General features: G+C 38.8%; 1 protein-coding gene across 4 annotated transcripts in view; it reads left to right on the top strand.

Annotated features, from left to right (window-relative positions):
* LOC122224063 (cat eye syndrome critical region protein 2) overlaps positions 1 to 19944 on the top strand; it is a 180271-nt gene that overhangs the window by 81403 nt on the left and 78924 nt on the right. For all 4 annotated transcript variants that reach the window (XM_042945408.1, XM_042945409.1, XM_042945407.1 and 1 more), the window contains exon 2: positions 17305 to 17399. In XM_042945408.1, the coding sequence (XP_042801342.1) occupies positions 17305 to 17399 (95 nt within the window). The remainder of the gene's footprint in view (positions 1 to 17304; positions 17400 to 19944) is intronic.

Here is a 19944-nt window from a genome sequence, read left to right as displayed (position 1 = left end):
CTCTCTCTCTTGAAAGTCCTAGGTACAAGACTATGGTCGCATTCATTATCAGTAGACCAGTTTGTCCAGGTGAAGGCAATTAGCAGTCTACAATTAGCAGAAATCTGTTAGGGACCCAGGCCGACTTATAACTGAGACCAGACTTTCTCACAGGTGATCCTCTATGCGCCAGAGTGTGCAGAAAAGCAACTTTTCTTCCAGATGTTTGCCATGTTTGTCCCCTGTGATTGGATAGGGTGGTAGTGAATGAAGGACAATTATTCTAACATGCAAGAGACGACAAGAGTAAAGATTGGGAAGTGCCTGTCATTTCTGAAAAATAACGTATTTATTTAGCAGCAGGGAATGGATGGCTTTGTGCTTAACTGCCTGAAATATTTCTTTATGTAATACAGCTTTCAAGTAGCTTCTAGATCTATCTGGTAAGTGAGAAGTGTTCTGGAACACTTACCATTTAGTTCTCCACAAGATCTCTAGCTTAATGGGAGAATATTGAAAAGGTACATTGAGGTCTTTTCTAAATGGCTTTGAATGATAAGCTTAATAGTTTGAGTGCATATGCTCAATTTGGTGAGTTGTGAGGAATCCTTGGAGGCTTCTAAACAAGTGATGTGACAACAATTGGAGCCAATTTAATATGGCAGCAGAGTAGATCAGTCTATGTTGGAAGTGGGAGACTGGAAGTTCAGGAGAGAACTGACAGTGCACAGCCTGTCTGTATTAACGCAGTGGCAGTGGAGATGGGGAAGAATCCATGGAGTTAATAGTTAACTTAAAATAGAGCTCTCATTCAGTATCCAGCGCTCCCCAACACTACTAAGACCCCAAGAAGTGCTTCTGTATACCTTGTGTCTTAAACCCATAAGTGAGGTTAATTTTTCCTGAAACCAACACATGTATTTGCTGTGTTAGTGAATACCTACAGATTTAATTTTTGGAGTAAATAGTTTTCACAGACTAGGTAATTGTTTAGTGACTTCAGATCAAACTTCAGAGAGTCATAAAACATTTCAGATGCTTTATTTTCATAACATGCTTCTCAATATTCATACCTTTAATTATTATCCCTTGTAATAGCTGGGATTTAGGGCTTCTTTTATTGGGTTATAATCTTAAGGTTAGAATCTTGGCTGATGGATACTGCCTAACTTCTTTCAAAAATATTTCTAAGTACTGTGGGCAGGGACAATTTTGGGGAAATGGGCACAGAGTAGTTCTGCAAGAGATTTACATAATTGCAGTGGAAGAAAGAATATAAATGCATATAATAGGTGAAAAGTGAATTACAAAAATAAAGCATAGTAAATGAACTAGAGAATGATGTTCAGGAACTAAGAGGGCAAACCATGCAGATACTAGGGGTTGTGGTCTTAACAGCCACAGGAAGAGCAAGCGCAAAGGTCTGGGGCAGGAGCATTCTGAGGATCTAAGAGGAAGGTAAGAGGCTGCTATGCTGAGGGGAGTGAACAAGAATGAGAGTAGCACTGAAATGATAGAGGGTCAGCAGGAAGGTATTACTAGGTAAGGTCATGAAGGCCATAATATAAACTTAGCATTTTATTCTGAAGAAGATATTTGCACAGAAGTGACATGTTCTGACTTAAGTTTTGTAGGTTCACTGGCTATTATAGGAACACATAAGGAAAGAAGCCAGGAGTTGCACTTATAGGTTATTAAATAGTTGATGCTTAGACAGTGGGTAGTGGAGAAGATGCTAGTGAGATGAGAGATCAGTTTCTAAACCTGATTTGTTGAATGTGAAATGAGAGGAAAAAGAGAAGAATCAGGGATGACTCAAAGTTTACTGCTGGAACAACTGTAGGAAGATTCCATTTACTGAGGTTGAAAATGTCCGAGTGGAAGCAGGTTTAAGGAGGTCAAATAAAAAATTCAGTTTTGGTTATGTTTAGTTTGTTATGCCTGTTTGACTCCCAGTGGTACAGTTCGTTACAGGTACCCAGTTGGATAAGCCAACTTTGAAATCTGAGGATGGGGTATGAAGGTATAAATGAGAGAGAGTGATTGACTAGCATAATGGATGATATTTAAAGTCATGGTTGGATGAACTCATCAAAATGGGTGTAGGCCAAAAGGATAACAAAGAGAGGAGGTTCAAACACAGCCCGAGAGGTATTCACCAATCTTTAGAGTATGAGAAGAAAGGGCGGAAACCAGCAAAGAAGATCGAAAAGGAATACTAGTGAGGTGAGTGTTGTGAAGCCAAGAGATGAAAGTTTTAAGACGGAGAAAATAATCAGGGGCACCCGGCTGGCTCTTTGGGTTAAGCATCTGAACTCTTGATCTCGGGTCAAGTCATGATCTCATGGTTTGTGGGTTTGAGCCCTCATCGGGCTCTGGGCTAGTGGTGTGGTGGAGCCTACTTGGGATTCTTTCTGTCCTTGCCACTGCCCCTCCCCTGGTTGTGTGCACACGCGCGCACTCTGTCTCTCTCTCTCTCTCTCTCTCTCTCTCCCTCCCTCTCTCTCTCTCTCAAAATAAACTTTAAAAAAGATGGGAAGAAATAATCAAGTAGTTTACATACTTCTTTTTTATTTTTTTATTAAAAAAATGTTTATTTATTTTTGAGAGAGAGCAAGAGTGAGCATGAGCAGGGGAGGAGCAGAGAGAGAGGGAGACACAGAATCTGAAGCAGGCTCCAGGCTCTGAGCTGTCAACACGGAGCCTGACATGGGGCTCAAACCCATGAACTGCAAGATCATGACCTGAGCTGAAGTCGGATAATTAACCGACTGAGCCACCCAGGCACCCCAACATACTTCTGTTTTAGATCCGGTGTGATGACGCTGTTGATTACTTTTGACTTGGTTACAGTAGAATGTTGGGAATGAAGATTGATTTGCACCACTAATATTGGTGATAATATTTTACACAAAGATTCTTTTTACCATCCCTTGAGGTTCAATCATTTTAGTGAACAGTTTCATCCAAAATGAACTACTGTTTAATTGGTTTGAGGCAAATAATCAGGAGCTTCATTGCTTATGGCCAGCTGATGAAATTTCTTGGCTAGTAATAAGTTTTAAAAGGTATCTACATGATTTAAAAAAATTTTCCCAATTCTTAAGTTGTCAGACAAGTGAGTGTATTGCAGTTGGTTAACTGCTGCACGTACTTGAAAAGGAGAGATTTGACAGAGTATCTTTGCTCTGTGATTCCTTTTTACTTACAATGCCTAATTTTGGTTAATTTTGGTAGTGACCACATGTACTTTAGGCTCATTACACTTTTGAGGAATAAATGTCTTTCCAGTGCTTTCCAACACTTTTTTATTTTCTTTTTTGATGTTCTGGCCTGTCCTAGAGATGCCAGTTTCATCTCCATTTAAATGCCATCAGAATTTGTAATATTCTGCAAAGTATCTAATATTTTTGTTAGAACCACTTGGTAACCCTATTTCTTGGTTTTGTCCTTTTTTTTTTTTTTTTCTTGTATCCATAATCTACTTATATTCTTCCTCTGTCCTTCAAGCTGTTTGTATCAAATTCTTTAATCAAATCCAGAGTCTTCTACCTAATATTCAAGGACCTTTACCAGTTTTTTCTTGTTACCTTTCAACTCCTTCCTGCCATAAAGTTGACATTCCCCACTACAGATGTTGATAAAACCCAATTGGAAAACATTGGATTGTTTGCTTTATTATTCAACTTGATCAAATACAAAACAGCAGTTATGTGGAGAATGAGGGCAGATGAAAGGAAAAACATAAATAGGGAGGATCGATCTGGAAATTATAAAGATTCCTTCTAGATTGGAGCCCAGAGAACCAGAAGGATATGTATTAATAATTGGTGTAGGGGCACCTGGGTGGCTCAGTGAGTTGAGCATCTGACTTCAGCTCAGGTCATGATCTCGCACTTCGTGAATTCAAGCCCCGCATCGGGCTCTGTGCTGACAGTTCAGAGCCTGGAGCTGCTTCGGATTCTGTGTGTGTGTGTCTCTCTCTCTCGGCCCCTCCCTGTTCATGCTCTGCCTCTCTCTCTCTCAGAAATAAGTAATAAAACATTAAAAAAAATAAAAAGTAAATAAAAAATAATTGGTTGTAATGGGGTACTTTTTGGAGGATGGGTAATATCATGGGGTATAGGTAGTGATTCTTATCTGTTTGGAAGTTGAATACGTAATATAATATAATGAATCAGTTAGGCTATGTTTTATTAGAAATAGGGTCATTGTAAAATATTGTTTTCCGTGCCTGTTCCCCTTTCCAGATTTTTATGGTCTCTTCCTTTATGAGAGATGTTATTCTCTTTGATACAGTGGAAAGAGTATGAGTTACGATTCTTGTTCAGTCATTTTTGTAGTAGTATTAACATGTGTAAGTTGCCATAGAAGTTTCAATTTAGGCAATGCCCCATTTCCCAATGAGATGATTCAATAAAACTTTGGGAGTATTGACTTACATAGTATATAAAACTTGTAATAACACATACGAAATAGTCAAAGTTCTATTTGGAATCTTTATTTTGGGAATTTTACATGAACATTTCAGTTTTTAAATTTAGAAATAAATGCTTTTTCCATTTTTATTTCTAGAAATAACTTCTTCATCATTGTTGGACCACTTTTGAAGAACTCAAAAGTACTCCAGCCTTGCTTCTATCTTAAGTTTCTGAATCAGTTCTTGATATGTTTTCTGAAAATTTTATCCCTAGCCACATGTATTTATTCATTCAATAGTAGGATAGTTTGGTTTTTCACTTGCTCTGTAGGTGTATATTCATTATCATTATAACATAAACACATATATTTCTATTTAAAGTGATTTTTATAATGACATTTAACACCTGAAGTTTAGCTCCCACCCCCAGAGCAGTTACTGAGTCATTGTAAGGGTTTTTTACCTCCTTATAAAATAAATTCAATCAAATGACCTCTGTAAGATCCAAAATTAGCATTGATTGAGGTTGTTTCAGGCCAGTGTCTCTTTCCTAATTTCTGTTACCCAAAAGTAAAATGAGTGAGTATCTTTTAATAGAAGAAACTTGGCAAATGTATACAATCAAGGTAAATCTCTTTTATAAGAGAGAATTTTGCTGAGAAACCTTTGCCTCAGCCCAGCAGAATCCTGTCTGTTTGCCAGCTTTACTTCTAGGTAAAAACAATTTCAGTAGACTCAGTTGCAGAATGACATTTTGTTTCTTTAAAATTGGATAGGTATCTTTTCCATTGTCGTATTCACACCTGCCATTCAACACACACCACCTTCCTAATACCAAGATCCACTTGGAAATGCTAATCAAGGATCTCAGAGGGGCACCTGGGTGGCTCATTTGGTTGAGCATCCAACTTTAGCTCAGGTCATGATCTTGAGGTTCGTGAGTTCAAGCCCCACGTCAGGCTCTGTGCTGACAGCTCAGAGCCTGGAGCCTCCTTCAGATTCTTTGTCTCCCTCTCTCTGCCCCTCCCCTGCTCGCTCGCTCTCCCTCCCTTCCTCCCTCTCTCTCAGAAATAAATAAACATTAAAAAAAAAAAAAGCATCTCAGAATCAAAAGAGAATGGATTAGTCTTGAGGGGATAATTTCTTACGGGCCTGGTGAAATATTCCTGCCCCATAACCAAGTATCATCAGTACCTCTCCCTCAGCATCGAGCTTGTTAAACACTGCCAAATTCTTTACCTTGGGACATCTTTCCCATTATAAATAGCATATCCCCTTTTGGTTGTAACCTCTCCACCCCCCAACAAGATTTCAGTACTGTTTTCTTAGTTATAATCACACCCTGGTCATTTCTAGTTTGTCCTGCCTTTCCAGATTTCTTGATTGTATTTCAGGCATTTCTGCACTTGCACATTCATCTTTTTATTTTTATTTTTTTAAGTTTATTTATTTATTTTGAGAGAAGGTGAGAGAAAAATCAAGTGCAAGTGGGGAAAGGGAAGAGAGAGAGAATTCCAAGCAAGCTCCATGCTGTCAGCACAGAGCCCAGTGTGGGGCTTAATCCCGCAAACCATGAGATCATGACCTGGGCCGAAACCAAGAGTCGGGCGCTCAACCAACTGAACCATCCAGGCACCACACACATTCATCTTTTAGATTAGTTGTTCTCAGTGGCTAATTTCTTTCAGTTTTCTCTGAACATTCTGTGACACTTACTCTGTGGAGGCACTGGGCAGTACCAGGGGTTTTGACACCGGTCATATTTAGTTTTCATTTTTAGTGGTAACCTAAATTTTATCGAGACCCTTACTGTTCCTACTACCCTTGTGTGAACTGGTTGCATCTTGCTCATCTTTCAGCCTATGCTAATTAATCTCCATAGCAGCATTTTGCTTGCTTATCTCCACAGCACTCTGCTGTAGCAGTCATCACATTGAATGGAAATTACTTATTTTTTTCCTGCCCCTCAGCTCCCCAGTTCTAGATCTTATGCTACATGAAGGTAGGGTTCTTTTTTTTTTAAATACATTTTATTTATTTTGAGAGAGAGAGAGGAAGCGCACACGCCACCAGCAGGGAAGGGGCAGAGAGAGAGAGAATCCCATGCAGGTTCCGTCTGCCATCACCAAGCCCAATATGGGGATCATGACCTGAGCCCATATCAAGAATTGGAAGCTTAACCAACTGAGCCACCCAGGTGCCCCGAAGGTAGGGTTACTATTTTTCTCTTTGCATCCCCAGCGCTTAACACAGAGCCTGGCACATACTGTGTCTTCAGATGCTAGGGATGCCTTTTCACTTTATGGTATCCCACTGGCACATGCCCAAAATACGTTGAACTGTATCAAATTGAACTGATCAAATTGATTCAAAGGGAGCCCTACCTCCCTTCACACACTAAAGTTTCAAATTTTATTTTATTTTATTTTATTTTATTTTATTTTATTTTATTTTATTTTTTATTTATTTATTTATTTTTTTTAACGTTTATTCATTTTTGGGACAGAGAGAGACAGAGCATGAACAGGTGAGGAGCAGAGAGAGAGGGAGACACAGAATCCGAAACAGGCTCCAGGCTCTGAGCTGTCAGCACAGAGCCCGACGCGGGGCTCGAACTCACGGACCGTGAGATCATGACCTGAGCCAAAGTCGGACGCTTAACCGACCAAACCATCCAGGCGCCCCTAAAGTTTTAAATTTTAAATGTGTATGTACATTTTTGCCACTCTCACATAGGACACAAGGACACTGTCAAATATGAAAAACAGCATTTAGGACATTACATTGTTTCCCACTTTAAAACTTCTAGGACCTTATTTTGAATATCAAGTCTTTGTTGTTTCTTCCCGCTGCCCCCTTCTTCCCATTCACCTTTCAACTTTAATCATCCTTAATTTCTGTTTACCAATTTAAAATACCATAATATTTTTTCAGGGGTGGGGGAGGATTAGAAATTGTTACCTAAAATTTCTTTGCCCTTTTCTTATCCACATACAGTTAGTTGCAAAGTCTTACTAATTGTGCTTCTGAAATCCTCTCCTTTCATCTCATCCTGTGTATTTCCACTATCCTCTTTCTCATATTGGCCCTATCACTTCTTCCCTGGACTAGGACAGAAATCTTCTTACCCTGTAATCTCTCTAACAATGCGTCCTGCAAACCACATCCAGATTTTAGCCTTTCTCTTTTGATTATTCTTTTTTTTCCCTGTTCTTTAGTGGCTCCCCTAAATACCTAAAATAACTTCCAACTAATCCAGTAGTGAGCTTCTAGTGACAGGGAATGAAGCAGTGTAACTTTATAGGCCTAGATCTATAGCCGCAAGTGGCTCCAAACAAATTCTCTGATGAAGTCTCCTGTCTTCAATTCATGCAGATGTTTAAGTTAAAAATATCTTCTCAACAACAAGTAAAACAGTGAAAACAAACAAAAAAATAAAAATAAGACTGACTCTCTAGAAGCTGTGCCATTTTAAACAGATGGTTTCCCATATTCTGACCACACACTGGAGCCCCAGGAACACACGTACCCTAGTTGGAAAGCCTTGTTCCAAGTGGTGAAGTCTAGACTACTTGACCTTGTGTCTGAGGTTGTATATGGTCTTTCAAGAACTTGCTTTTCCAGATCTCTTGTCTGCATGGCTATACAGTATACTATGTCCAGTACTCTAGCCTCATAGAACTTATTGAGGAGCTTTCCAAGTTTTTCAGTGCTCAGAAATTGTTTATATAATAATCATGGGCATTTCCTTATGGGAGAATATCTATGAAACTTCTGAGCCTTTTTTTTTTTTAACTGCTAGAGCCAGTTTTGATAATTTATGCCTTTTCAGAAAATCATATTCTTCTAAATTTCCATATTTATTGGTATAATTAGTATTTTCCAGTTACCCTCATATTTTAGGGTAGCAGTCATTTGAGGGGAGAAGCTTTTTTGGTTTCCTTTCTGTTACCCAGCAGCATAGCCAGTGACACAGCTGTTTCATGGATGGTTGAGAGGAATGGTATGGTTGCAGCAAAGCAGCGATACAGACCTGCTGGCCTTTGGGGACTCCTGGGATAAACCACTTGGCCAACTGAAAGTGTTATAATAGCCAGTTTCAGGTCCCTCACCATTATACCCACTCGAGCTGATTTATACTTTACAGTCTAAATTGGCATGGGGCAGGCCTTTGGGATTAAATTAATTTATACCAAGTTAGAAAGCATCAGCTGCCAAAGTCAGGGGTGCCTTCTGGAGGCTAGTGTGCTTATTTCTTCATGTATTCTAAGCTCACACTCCAGGCATTCTCTCTTGGAAAGCAGCTGGGATAGTCCTTCAGGAAGCCCTGCTTTGCATCTCCTTTGTGTAAGCACAGTTCTGGGTCCTATACAGAAACCCCCATCTTCTTCGGAGACACTGCATTTCAGTTGGTCCTTGTGCAAATTAGGAAGATTTGTAAACCTTCTAAAATCAAATACAGTATGTATGATTATTTTATCTTTAGACCTTTTTTCCCTTCTTAAGTAAACTCAAATTATTGTACCTGAATGGCAGTAGTACAGATCTATGATCTTGATCCTTTACTTGGAAGTTGAAGAAAAGAAAGTTTATCTCTCTTTACCACCTTCTTTTCTTTAGCAAAAGATTAAAGAAAATTTCGAGAGATGAGAAGTATGTCAAACAATAAAAAGTTACCTGTAATATTATTTAAGAAAAGGTGTTGAGTGGGTGGTTGTTGTCCATTAAAGGAATTGGTGATATTCTTCCTGTGTCGTTTGACTGTCTGTAGTCAGGCAGGCAGGCAGGACTTTTTAAAGTAATGAATTGTAAATAAACATTTTTCCACAACATATGTTAAAGGCCCTATTTCTCTCCCATTGCCAATCAGCATTCGAAGCCTTTCCCCTTGCTCAGTCCTGAGTTCTTTTCCCAGCAGCCCCTGCTTGTTCTTGAGGGTGGAGGAGGTGGAAAGACGTTAAACAGACTTGTCCCTAATGAGCTGTGACGCCAGCTGCAAAGAGGGCAAATCCTGTTACTCCCTCCAGCTACTCTCTGAAGCTGCAGAGGAGCAGTAGGGATGGGTCTCCCTTCTCTAGGCTGATTGGTGAGTTTACTGCTCCCCCACCCCCACCTACCCACCCCTGCCTCTTCTGTCCCAGAGCATCTTGGCAAAGTTCAGATTTCTGTGCTCACAGCTCAGTGCCCACAGTGAAAAGGAAATACAAAAGGGGAGGAGAGAAAATGGGGGGGGGGGAGATAGGGGGGATTTTAGAAGTGTATTCCTTATTGCCTTACTCTAAGACTTAAGCTCTGGGTTTGAAGGCCTAAGTAGTAAAGCTTTGAATAACCTGGGTTTCCAAATAGTTCCTTAGAGAACTGTTGGCTTTTATTGGCTTATGAACACGGTAGGCCATGTATTAAAAGGATTTTAATTTCTATTGTCCAGAAACCTCTGAATTTTGAAAAGGCCACTTTCTAGCTCTTCAGTCTTTGCCTTTTTCCACACACTTTCATTGTAAGGAAGATGACATAATTGTAATATTAACATGTTATAGAATATTTACTGTGTGTGCCAGGCTCCGCTGGCTTTTATAAGCATTGCCTCATTTAATCATTACAAAACCCTTGGTGGTGGGCAATTTTTTGTCTAAATTGTGGTAAGAAGCATAATACACAATTTGGTTTCTTAACCATTTTTAAGTGCACAATTCAGTAGTGTTAAGTATATTCGCAATGTTGTGAAACAGAGTTCCAGAACCATTTCTTCCTGCAAATGTGACACCATACCCATTAACGTGCACATTTTTAAATTGATGAGCCAGTTCTTATGTTCAGGAGGATTGAAATTACCTTTCTTCTTTGCTGTCTTCCTATAACATTCTTAATCTTTATTTCCACCACAGGGTGAAAACTGAGGCCTATATATAGTGTCCTTGGTTTATCCATTTGATCCCAACTACTGGGGTTAACAGTAACTAAGGGGAAAGTGGGGTGGGGGGGGAATCTTTGCTCTCCAGAAGGTTTATCACCTATTCTTCATTCTAATCTTTACTGATTCTGCATTTTAAGTTCTGCTGAGCTAGAGGGGAAAAGTTTACTGATAACTTTGTCACCTTACAAGTTACCATGGCCCTGCATACTTTTTTGGTGGGTTATCTAGATAGCTACTGATTTATGAAGCAAATAGATATACATGTGAAAAGCAATTTTATATTTTGAGACCCATTTTCTTACTGATTTACAAGTTTACTATATTCTATGGGTAGAATGGTGGACAAGGGAGAGGGGTTGAATTTTATTTGTAAATAACAGAATTCCTCTCAATACTTGTGTCATTTGAGGGACAGTTCAAGTCTGCTCACTTCTCCTTGGAAGAGCGGATCCAAATCCCTGATATTCTACCTTTCTATGTAACCACTTTCCTTAGTTGCTCCCTCATTAGGTCATGGTTGTGCTGGAAAAAACAAACCTAGGTTCGCTGGGGAGAAGTTTTTACCAGTCCCCTTTAGCCTGTCCATCATAGTTGAGTATTGAACAAGAGCATTTCATTTTTTTATTTTTGAATTAAAATAAGGATGCTGGGTCTCAGTTTCTGCTGATGATGTTACGAACACTATGGTTGAATCACCAGTGAAGCCTGGTTATTGAAGCAGGCAGAAAATACAGTGAAACCATTTTGTCTTTCCTTCTTTTTCTTTTGTAAATTTCAGATTCACAGATTTTATTAATCATTGTTCTTGATTCATGGCACTCTCATCATTGATCTAGGAATGTTTCATTTTATTCATTTATAAGTGATATCATCTGAAAATCACCTCTATCAGAATTAGATCATCAATATCGATGCTGCTCTCCCATCCAATCTTCTGCCTCCTAGCACCTATGGGAATTTTTAATAATGCAGATGGGGAATAAAAAGTTACCTTAGATTTATTGAAGAAAATATAGATTTGTTATACAAATTAATAATCCAACTATTGGGTGTGTATTTTAAGATAAACAGTTCTTACACTTACTAATTATAACTTGACTAATTTTGATTTTTGCTAACTAACACAGATTAACAAGATGTTAGTAATTTCAGACTTGAAAATTCATAATCTACATGTAAGTGGAATGTAGGTTTAAGGACATCTTATCTTTTGGCCATATCTCCCGTAACCTTTGTAGGTCTTAGCTTTTATTTTGTCATTGAACATCTTGTTTCACTCTAATTTGTCTGTAATTCTACTTGATGACTCTCTGGAAATAGTGATAAAAGGATATTGGCAGTTGATAGTGTTTGTAGAACACTTTAACCAGAAATTTCATGTTTTGTTCATATTCTAAATAGATCTATTGGTAGAAATGAGATTCTTCTATAGGGACCAAATAACCCACTCTTCCCACCAGTCACCACTAATCTTGTATTTAGAGGAGATTATTGAGTGGTTTGCCTGGATATCTGAATTACATTTCATTCTTCAGTCCTTTCAACAGGCTTCAGAGTTAGAGGCAGAACTGTAAATTCCACAGATATTGATAACCACATTTTATCTGCATGGTTTGATTATAATCATACATTCATGCTAGGGCTTTTAGATAAACAAGGGGCTTTAGCTTGAGATTAATCATTTGACTATGTTTGGGGTTACATTATAAGGATTTAATTCAGTCCTTATGTCAGAAGTTGAATTTTGAGCTTTCTTATATGTTTTAGAGCATTTTTGGTCTATGGCATTATTTCATTTCTTTTGGTAATTATGCCTTTTGTTTTTTAAATCAGATTTATTCATCTTCCACGTGTTCTCAAATCCTCCCCTTCTTTATTCCCACAGCTGCTGTTTTATTTATCACAGACTCCGACCTTTTATCTTCCAGAATAGCACTTCCCAAACTATATATGCATATGAATCATGGGGCTCTTGTTAAAATGCACATTCTGGATTCTGTAAGTCCATAGTGGCTCCTAGGTGCCCTACTTCCTGCACCCTTCCAGGTGATGCTGACACTTGCCTCCATGGTCCTTACCTCTGGTACCACTCACAGTCATTCTGCACCCTGCTCTCAGAACTGTTTTTCTGAGATACAGATCTGATGATTTCACTCTACTTCAGACTTGATTGCATATAGAAGTAAAATCTACATTCTTTAATGTGGTTTTCATGGTTTTCAGAGAAGGTCCTCAAGGAATAGGCCTGTCCTATCTATGGTTCTCTAATTGCCCTCTCCACTTTGAGGAGGGTCCTTGGTACTTTCTACACATGACATCAGCTTTCGCATGCTCTTCCTTACTGTGCATTTGCCAGGTAAGAGTCTTCCCTTCAGGGCTCTGTGCGAATCTTACCTCTTTGACAAAGTCTTACTCTACACTCCTCAGTTTCTCTAGTCTTCTCCATTTTCCCTTATCACTTTGTATATTTAATGTAGCATTTGTTACATTGTCCCCATAATTCTGTGCTATCATTCAGTCAAGAAAACATTTGAATTTCTACTGTTTTCTGTTTGCTGGGGGAGACAGTACTGAACACAATGACAGATAGATGATAGATAGATAGATAGATAAAATTTTCCATTCTGGCTTACATTTTAGCCTTCCCTCATTCCCTCCCTTCCATCCATCCATCCATTCATCCTTCCACTCATCCATTCATCCATTCATCCATAAACATATTAGGACCTCATTCACTCTTGTATCTCTATTACCTGGCATATAGTAGGTAAATGAAATTCAGTCAAGAAAATATTTGAATTTCTACTGTTTCTGGTTGCTGGGGGAGACAGCACTGAACACAACGATAGGTAGATAGATAGATAGATAGATAGATAGATAGATAGATAGATAAGATTTTCCATTCTGGCTTACATTTTAGCCTTCCCTCCCTTCCATCCATCCATCCATCCATCTGTCCATCCATCCATCCATCCATCCATCTATAAATATATCGGGACTTCATTCATTTTTGTGTCTCTATTATCTGGCATATAGTAGGTGAATGAAAATTATAACTTAAAAAAATTTTATTTGAAAAATTTTTTGATGTTTATTTATTTTTGAGATAGAGTATGAGCTGGAAAGGGGCATAGAGAGAGGGAGACACAGTCTGAAGCAGGCTCTAGGCTCTGAGCTGTCACCACAGGGCCCGACTCAGGGCTCAAATCCATGAGCTATGAGACCATGACCTGAGCCAAAGTTGGATGTTTAACTGACTGAGCCACCCAGGAGCCCCTATGTATATAAACTTTTTAAAGTTAATTTGATGACCACCTACTATTTGCTAATTTCTGTGCTAATGTTATAGGTAGGGCCACAGAAGAAAACAAGAATGTTCCTTTTCCATAAGCACCTTATGTAGATGAGTAAAACTAACACTGTTATGTTAATATTAAGGAACAGAAAGGTCATTCAGTGACTCTATTGCTATATTTTATTGTTGCCTCTTCAGAGGACAATATCATTAGGTATAAACTGGACAACTAGAACTTGGGTCTAATGAAAGTTACCCTGAAAGAAAGGGAAACATTCTTGTCCAGCGTTTCCACCTAAGCCAGAGGGGAATGTCTGTTGGTGGGAAGCAGGAGATGAAAAAGAAACGGAATTCATAGCTTTAACTGTTCCTGTATGAATGATTTTTTTTTTTGTAGTCTCAGCTTAAAAATTAATGCAGATTTTACATTTTTCTCTGTAGTAGGACTCCTATAAAATTAATGTTTTGAATTATTTACTACTGAATAAAATTCATCCACATATATCCTGTGGCTTCTAGGAATCCTGCCAGACCTCCATTTAATTTGGTACTTCTGTTCTTTAAAAACACTAAGAAGCATCAGTTAGTACTGACTATAGCACCTTTAGTCAAGAATCACATTGTGCTATTTAATTTAATTTAGTACACTGATGAGGAGGACAGCACCTCAACAGGAGCGTATAACAATATGTGAACACACATCGTGTTGAAGGAGTTACTGGAGGAACCAGCAAAGTGAAACTTGACTAGGAAGATTTTAATAGATAAAAGTTTTTCATGTGAAGGACATACAGTCCTTGGCAGAAGGGGGAGCAGATAGGGATTTCTTTCTTCTTAGGGGAATGGTACATGTGAGGGCTTGGTTGGGAGTGATGGAAGTGGGTTATTGTTGCTGTTACAGCCATCAGCCTTTCTAGGATAGAGAGCATGGGCCAGTAGGAAGCAGTTTACTCTGTGGGAAGAGCCTGGGTGGGGTGGTCTGGGTTTCACTGAGTTCTGGCACTTTTTGCTGAGTACAACAGGAGGAGTCAGTTAACCTTCCTGGGCCTACCTAGTTTATTTATCCTGACATTGGGGGAGTTGAAATAATACGATCTATAATTGACCCTCCAGCTCTACCATTCAGTAATTCTGACTTCTCTATCAAACGAGATGGCCTGGGATTTTTTGCTTCAAGGGTTCAGCTTCTGTTATAATTGCAGTTTGCTTCGGAGTGTTGCCCAGTGACCAAGCATAAAATATGAACCATTCAAATCTTCCCTTGTTTTGCATCACATTTACTTCTGTCAGATCTTGAGTTCGTGTTTCCTCATTGCTGCTATTTCTCTTGTTTGGGAAGTCCTTCAGAATCTTTCTCCCCAGGCTTATGTTTGTGTTTAACCTCACCTCCCACCCTCCACCGCTAGAATTCATCTTAAATACACAGCAGCTGTGCCCTCTCAATAAAAATAACTGTAGTGAGTCTTCTTTGTCTTCCAAAGAAAAGCCAAACTCATTAGCTCAGTATTCAGTATCAGCTATCAATCTTAGCTCACATTACTCCCCTCATATGATCTAGAGAACAGTTAAACTGAAGCCAGTATCCTCTTGGTGTCCTTGCTCCCGTTGTTCCCTACACCTGGTTATGCCCTGCACTCCCCCCACATTGTCACACAGCCACAGTTTTCCCATCTCAGGTGCCACCGTCTTGATGCAATCTCTCAGGCTTCCTGCAGCCAGAAGTAATCCTTTTCTTCTCAATTCCCATAGCACCTATAGCACCTTTTCTGTACCTAATAGTGCTAATTAGTTGGTATGTCTACCTTTTTTGTATTCTTATCTCTCTAAACTCCCCAGTGCTTAGGAAGTACTATATTATCTTACATAGGGTGGGTGCCCAGTAGATATTAGTGGAGTGAATGAATTCTGGCTAATTATATTTCAGATCTTTGTTATCTCTGATTGGTAAAGTTTCATGTTTTTCTGGATAATCTCTAGAATGTAGAAAAGAACTCTGCAAACAGGAATTAATAAACTAATATAAGAATAAGAACCATTACTGTAGATGTGTTATAATTCCCAAGTTTGTAATTAAAGCAAGCAAAATGTTTGCAAGCCTCAGCCTTGTCTTTGAATTTTGAGTCTCATTCACCTAGGCTTTCAACGCAGTATAGGGCAGATGAACCTTTTCAAGTGAACCACCTCAGGGTAGTTTCTGTTTTGCTTATTTGTGTCGGTTAATATGCTTAGCAGTTTTTTGTTTTATGAAAGTTTTACAAGTGATTACCAACTTGAGAATTTTAAAAAATAATAAATGGAGCAGTTAACTTACAAAATCATTTTTTTAAATTATTTTATTACAATTATAATTGTCACAAAAACTTTACTGTTTTTACAGTAGAAGCAGACTACCCTGTTAAGTATGCACTGCCCTGTAATTGGTGTTAAGGCCAGAAATTGCTTCTTATGCACAACTCAGGTTTTCAGAGCCATTAATATGAGCCTTCAAAGTTTGGTTTTTCTGTGGTTATAGATCTGGTCAATACAATAAGCAGTCAAACCATAAGCTTGGCAGACCCTTGGGAGATGGCCTGCATGCAGAAGACATCATCCTGGTTGAAACAGTGCTAGCAAACTTTGTGTCCCAGGAGTTGATGACTTAGAGGAAATTCCACCATCTTAGAAAATACTGGTTTATTATGGGAGATTGAAAAGAGAAATAGGATCTCCTAAAATTTCCCACTGTCACTTTTTGTCCAAATAGCTCCTCTCAACCAATCTTTGGTCAGAATAGTGTACTAAGACCAGCTAACTATTTGGCATTATCTGCTTGAATCCCAAGGAAGGAAAATATATCTCACCTTGGATTAGACCATTAACATAGACATTACCTCACTTCTCTCCAGATGATGTAAGATTAATCTCAGTTCTAGCAATCTCCTGTCATCAGTCCTCAAAATAAGAATCGCTACATTGCTCATTACCAGTGCTTTTTCTTTTCAATAAATTAGTGGTTCTTTAAAGCAGTTGCAGATGGTGTACCTGTTAAAACTGTTAAGTGAATGACTAATACTTTTTAATTATGTATTTGCCCCTTTATTCTCCTCTTATTTTTTTTTTTTTAATTTTTTTTTTCAACGTTTTTTATTTATTTTTGGGACAGAGAGAGACAGAGCATGAACGGGGGAGGGGCAGAGAGAGAGGGAGACACAGAATCGGAAACAGGCTCCAGGCTCCGAGCCATCAGCCCAGAGCCTGACGCGGGGCTCGAACTCACAGACCGGGAGATCGTGACCTGGCTGAAGTCGGACGCTTAACCGACTGCGCCACCCAGGCGCCCCTATTCTCCTCTTATTAAAGTAGAAGGCATTGCAGCATATTTGTAGAAGTTAAGGTCTTTGAAATTATGTTAGCTAGCACGGACTTATAAAAAGAGATATGTGTGTTCTCACATGCAGAAAAAAAGGAGTGGACCTTGGTAGTGGAGCAATGGGAGAAATAAATTCCATGGAAAAACAAAAAGTTGAACTCATTGCTCTTCTAGCAGTAACTATGGGAAGAAAGGCAGAGTTCATCCATGGCAAGCAGTTTGGCTGCTCTGACCGTATAGTGGCTTAGAGGGTGATGTCAATAGTGTGGGTAGCAGGAGGGGAGGGACAGGTAGATTTTAAGGAATCTCTATGTTTGATCTCTCAATTTCTCTCTCTTACCTCTTAGGAGTTAGAAGCAGCTCTTCACAGAGATGATGTAGAGTTTATCAGTGACCTGATCGCCTGCCTGCTTCAGGGCTGCTATCAACGAAGGGATATCACGTGAGTAATCCTGATTTTACTATGTATTTTGTGAATAAAGAACTAATTAACCAGGTGCCATGATGTTTCAGGTCTCCTGTAACAAACCAGAATTGATCCTTAGTTTGTGGCATTTACAAATGGATTCCGCAGACTTGTGTTTGGCTCATTTTGCAGTTCAGTTTTAATTTTATTATAATCCTTGAGTTTATTTCACTCTCACAAATCTATATCCTTTACTTTTGGATCCACCAGTTAACATAATCAAGTGTAGAATTTCTTCCTGTCAGTATATGCCTTTCTTCCTGAGTTTTATAGAAATTATAGTCTCTTGCAGTACTGGTAAAAGGTAGCCTAACAAATTAAAACCAGATTTTACATTTCTGCCACTTGAGTATCTTCTATTCATATAACCAGTAGTTATAACCATAACTACATAACATACATAATGTTTAATATGGAGCTTCTAGTCTCCCTCACACCATAACTGCTAAGTAAACCGCTTTCCAATACATTTGAGATTTGTAGAAATTTGGAGCAACATTTTATTTGTGTATATAAATAAAGGATCTTCTTGATAAGGCCTCATTCCTTGTTTTGACCCTAACTTGATAACACGTTTTCTTCACTACTACATTTCTATACAGAGCAGAAGTGTATAGAGCCAACTCTTAAAAAGCTGAGACAAAATGGTTTCCTGGTTTTTACCCTCTGGTGCCATGCAGGGCAGGGGTTTGGAGTGTTATGGTTTGTATTTTTCATGCAGTTAAAGATGGTATCTCAAATACTTCTGTTCAATTAAATCTACTCTTAGGTGTCTGCTTGGGCTGGGAAACTAGGCCCAGTATTAAGGTGCAATAAACTTGTCATTACAAGATGAGTGAGAGATTGATGAAATGCCATTTTGTTCAGGGTAGAAGTTTGTATCCCTTAAGGGAGAGTTATTGCTCCTGGACTCACTGTGTTAATATAATGACTTTTTTCCCCGAGAATACCCAGATGGTTGTGCTAGACAAAGAATAGATGAAAGGGGGAAATCATCTATTGTTTTACTACTTGAACATGATAATTAAGTTCTTCCATTCTTTTATTGGGATGTAGATTTGGGAGTTTATGTGGTTTTTAAGCACAGTTGTGGTCATAGCGTGATAGAATTTTACATTTTCATATCTTGAATTTTTTCATTGTAACAGTTTATTTTCTTAAACCACCTTTCCTTTAAACATGATTGTCAAATGATTCAATTTGGTAGCTGGACATTTGTGTCTAGCTTTTAACTGTTGTAAACAGGCTATAATGCATAGCCTTGGACATAAAAGTTTGCTCATCTAGTGAATTGTCTTCTTAGTATAAATTTCTGGAATTGTGGCCACTCAGAGGAAATGTCCCTTTAAGATTTTTAAAATGAATTGCCAGGCTGCCCACCACAGGGATTGCTCCATTTTATCCTTGAACCTTCAATGAATGAAGGCATCGGATCGCTTGAAACCTCCATCTGGATATTGCCCACTGTTTGCTGGCCAGCACGTACTGGTATAACAGACAGACACTCTCAGGGCCTTCATGGAATTTATAGTATTATGCAGGGGTGGTAGGGGTTCACTAATAATTACAGTAATGGTTATATTATTACTGTGATAAGTGTTCTAAAGTATAAAAATACAGACTGTTAACAGAGCATGTAACCTCATATGAGAAAATGATATGTGAACTGAGCCTTTATATTTGGACTTCCTTAGGCCAGTGCCCATGTCTTATAAAGCACAAGAAATAAGTAAATGAATAAATGAATGAATGAACAAATGAAATGACCAAAGATTTACAAGTAGAAGGAGTGATAACCTTAGAGCAGAGCCTAGAGATTATAGACTTAGAAGGTCTCATGTGGTTCAGAGGCGTGATTTGTTTACAGTCTTGGCCCCCCAGTGTTAAATTGTAATTTGTTGCCAACATCTAAAATGAGATGTCACATTTCAAATTCCAGCTTATAGCTTTTAGAAAACATCTAATGGTCTGCTAACCATGAAGACAGCCATCAACTAGAGGGCAAACAGGGTCTGGTCTGCCTTAGTCTTCAGCATTCCTGATTACTCTCCCTTGAGGAGGCTGATTGTCACTCATCATCTGTCATGTTCACTTGGCCCACCATATTTATTTACTTTTATTTATTTATTTTAACATTTATTCATTTTTGAGACAGACAAGATTGTGAGTGGGGGAGGGACAGAGAGAGGGAGACACAGAATCTGAAGCAGGCTCCAGGCTCTGAGCTGCCAGCACAGAGCCCTACATGGGGCTCGAACTCATGGACTGTGAGATGACCTGAGCCAAAGTCAGACATTTAACCGACTAAGCCACTCAGGTGCCCCTCATCTTAATGATTAATTGATTTTTAAACCTCCCGGTCCCCTGCACACATTTTGGTTTAAGGAATCCAATATGGCACAACAGGAATTGGAGCCTACTAGGCTTTGTAGGCTGGGTTAAGAATTTGGGGGTATAATCCTAAAAGCAAGGAGAGCAGGTAAGCATCCTGGGCAAGCAGGGGGGTAAGCAGGAAGACCAG

This window comes from Panthera leo, chromosome B4, assembly GCF_018350215.1.
Source record: "Panthera leo isolate Ple1 chromosome B4, P.leo_Ple1_pat1.1, whole genome shotgun sequence".
Classification (NCBI taxonomy): domain Eukaryota; kingdom Metazoa; phylum Chordata; class Mammalia; order Carnivora; family Felidae; genus Panthera; species Panthera leo.
This window is presented reverse-complemented; position numbering and strand designations above follow the sequence as displayed.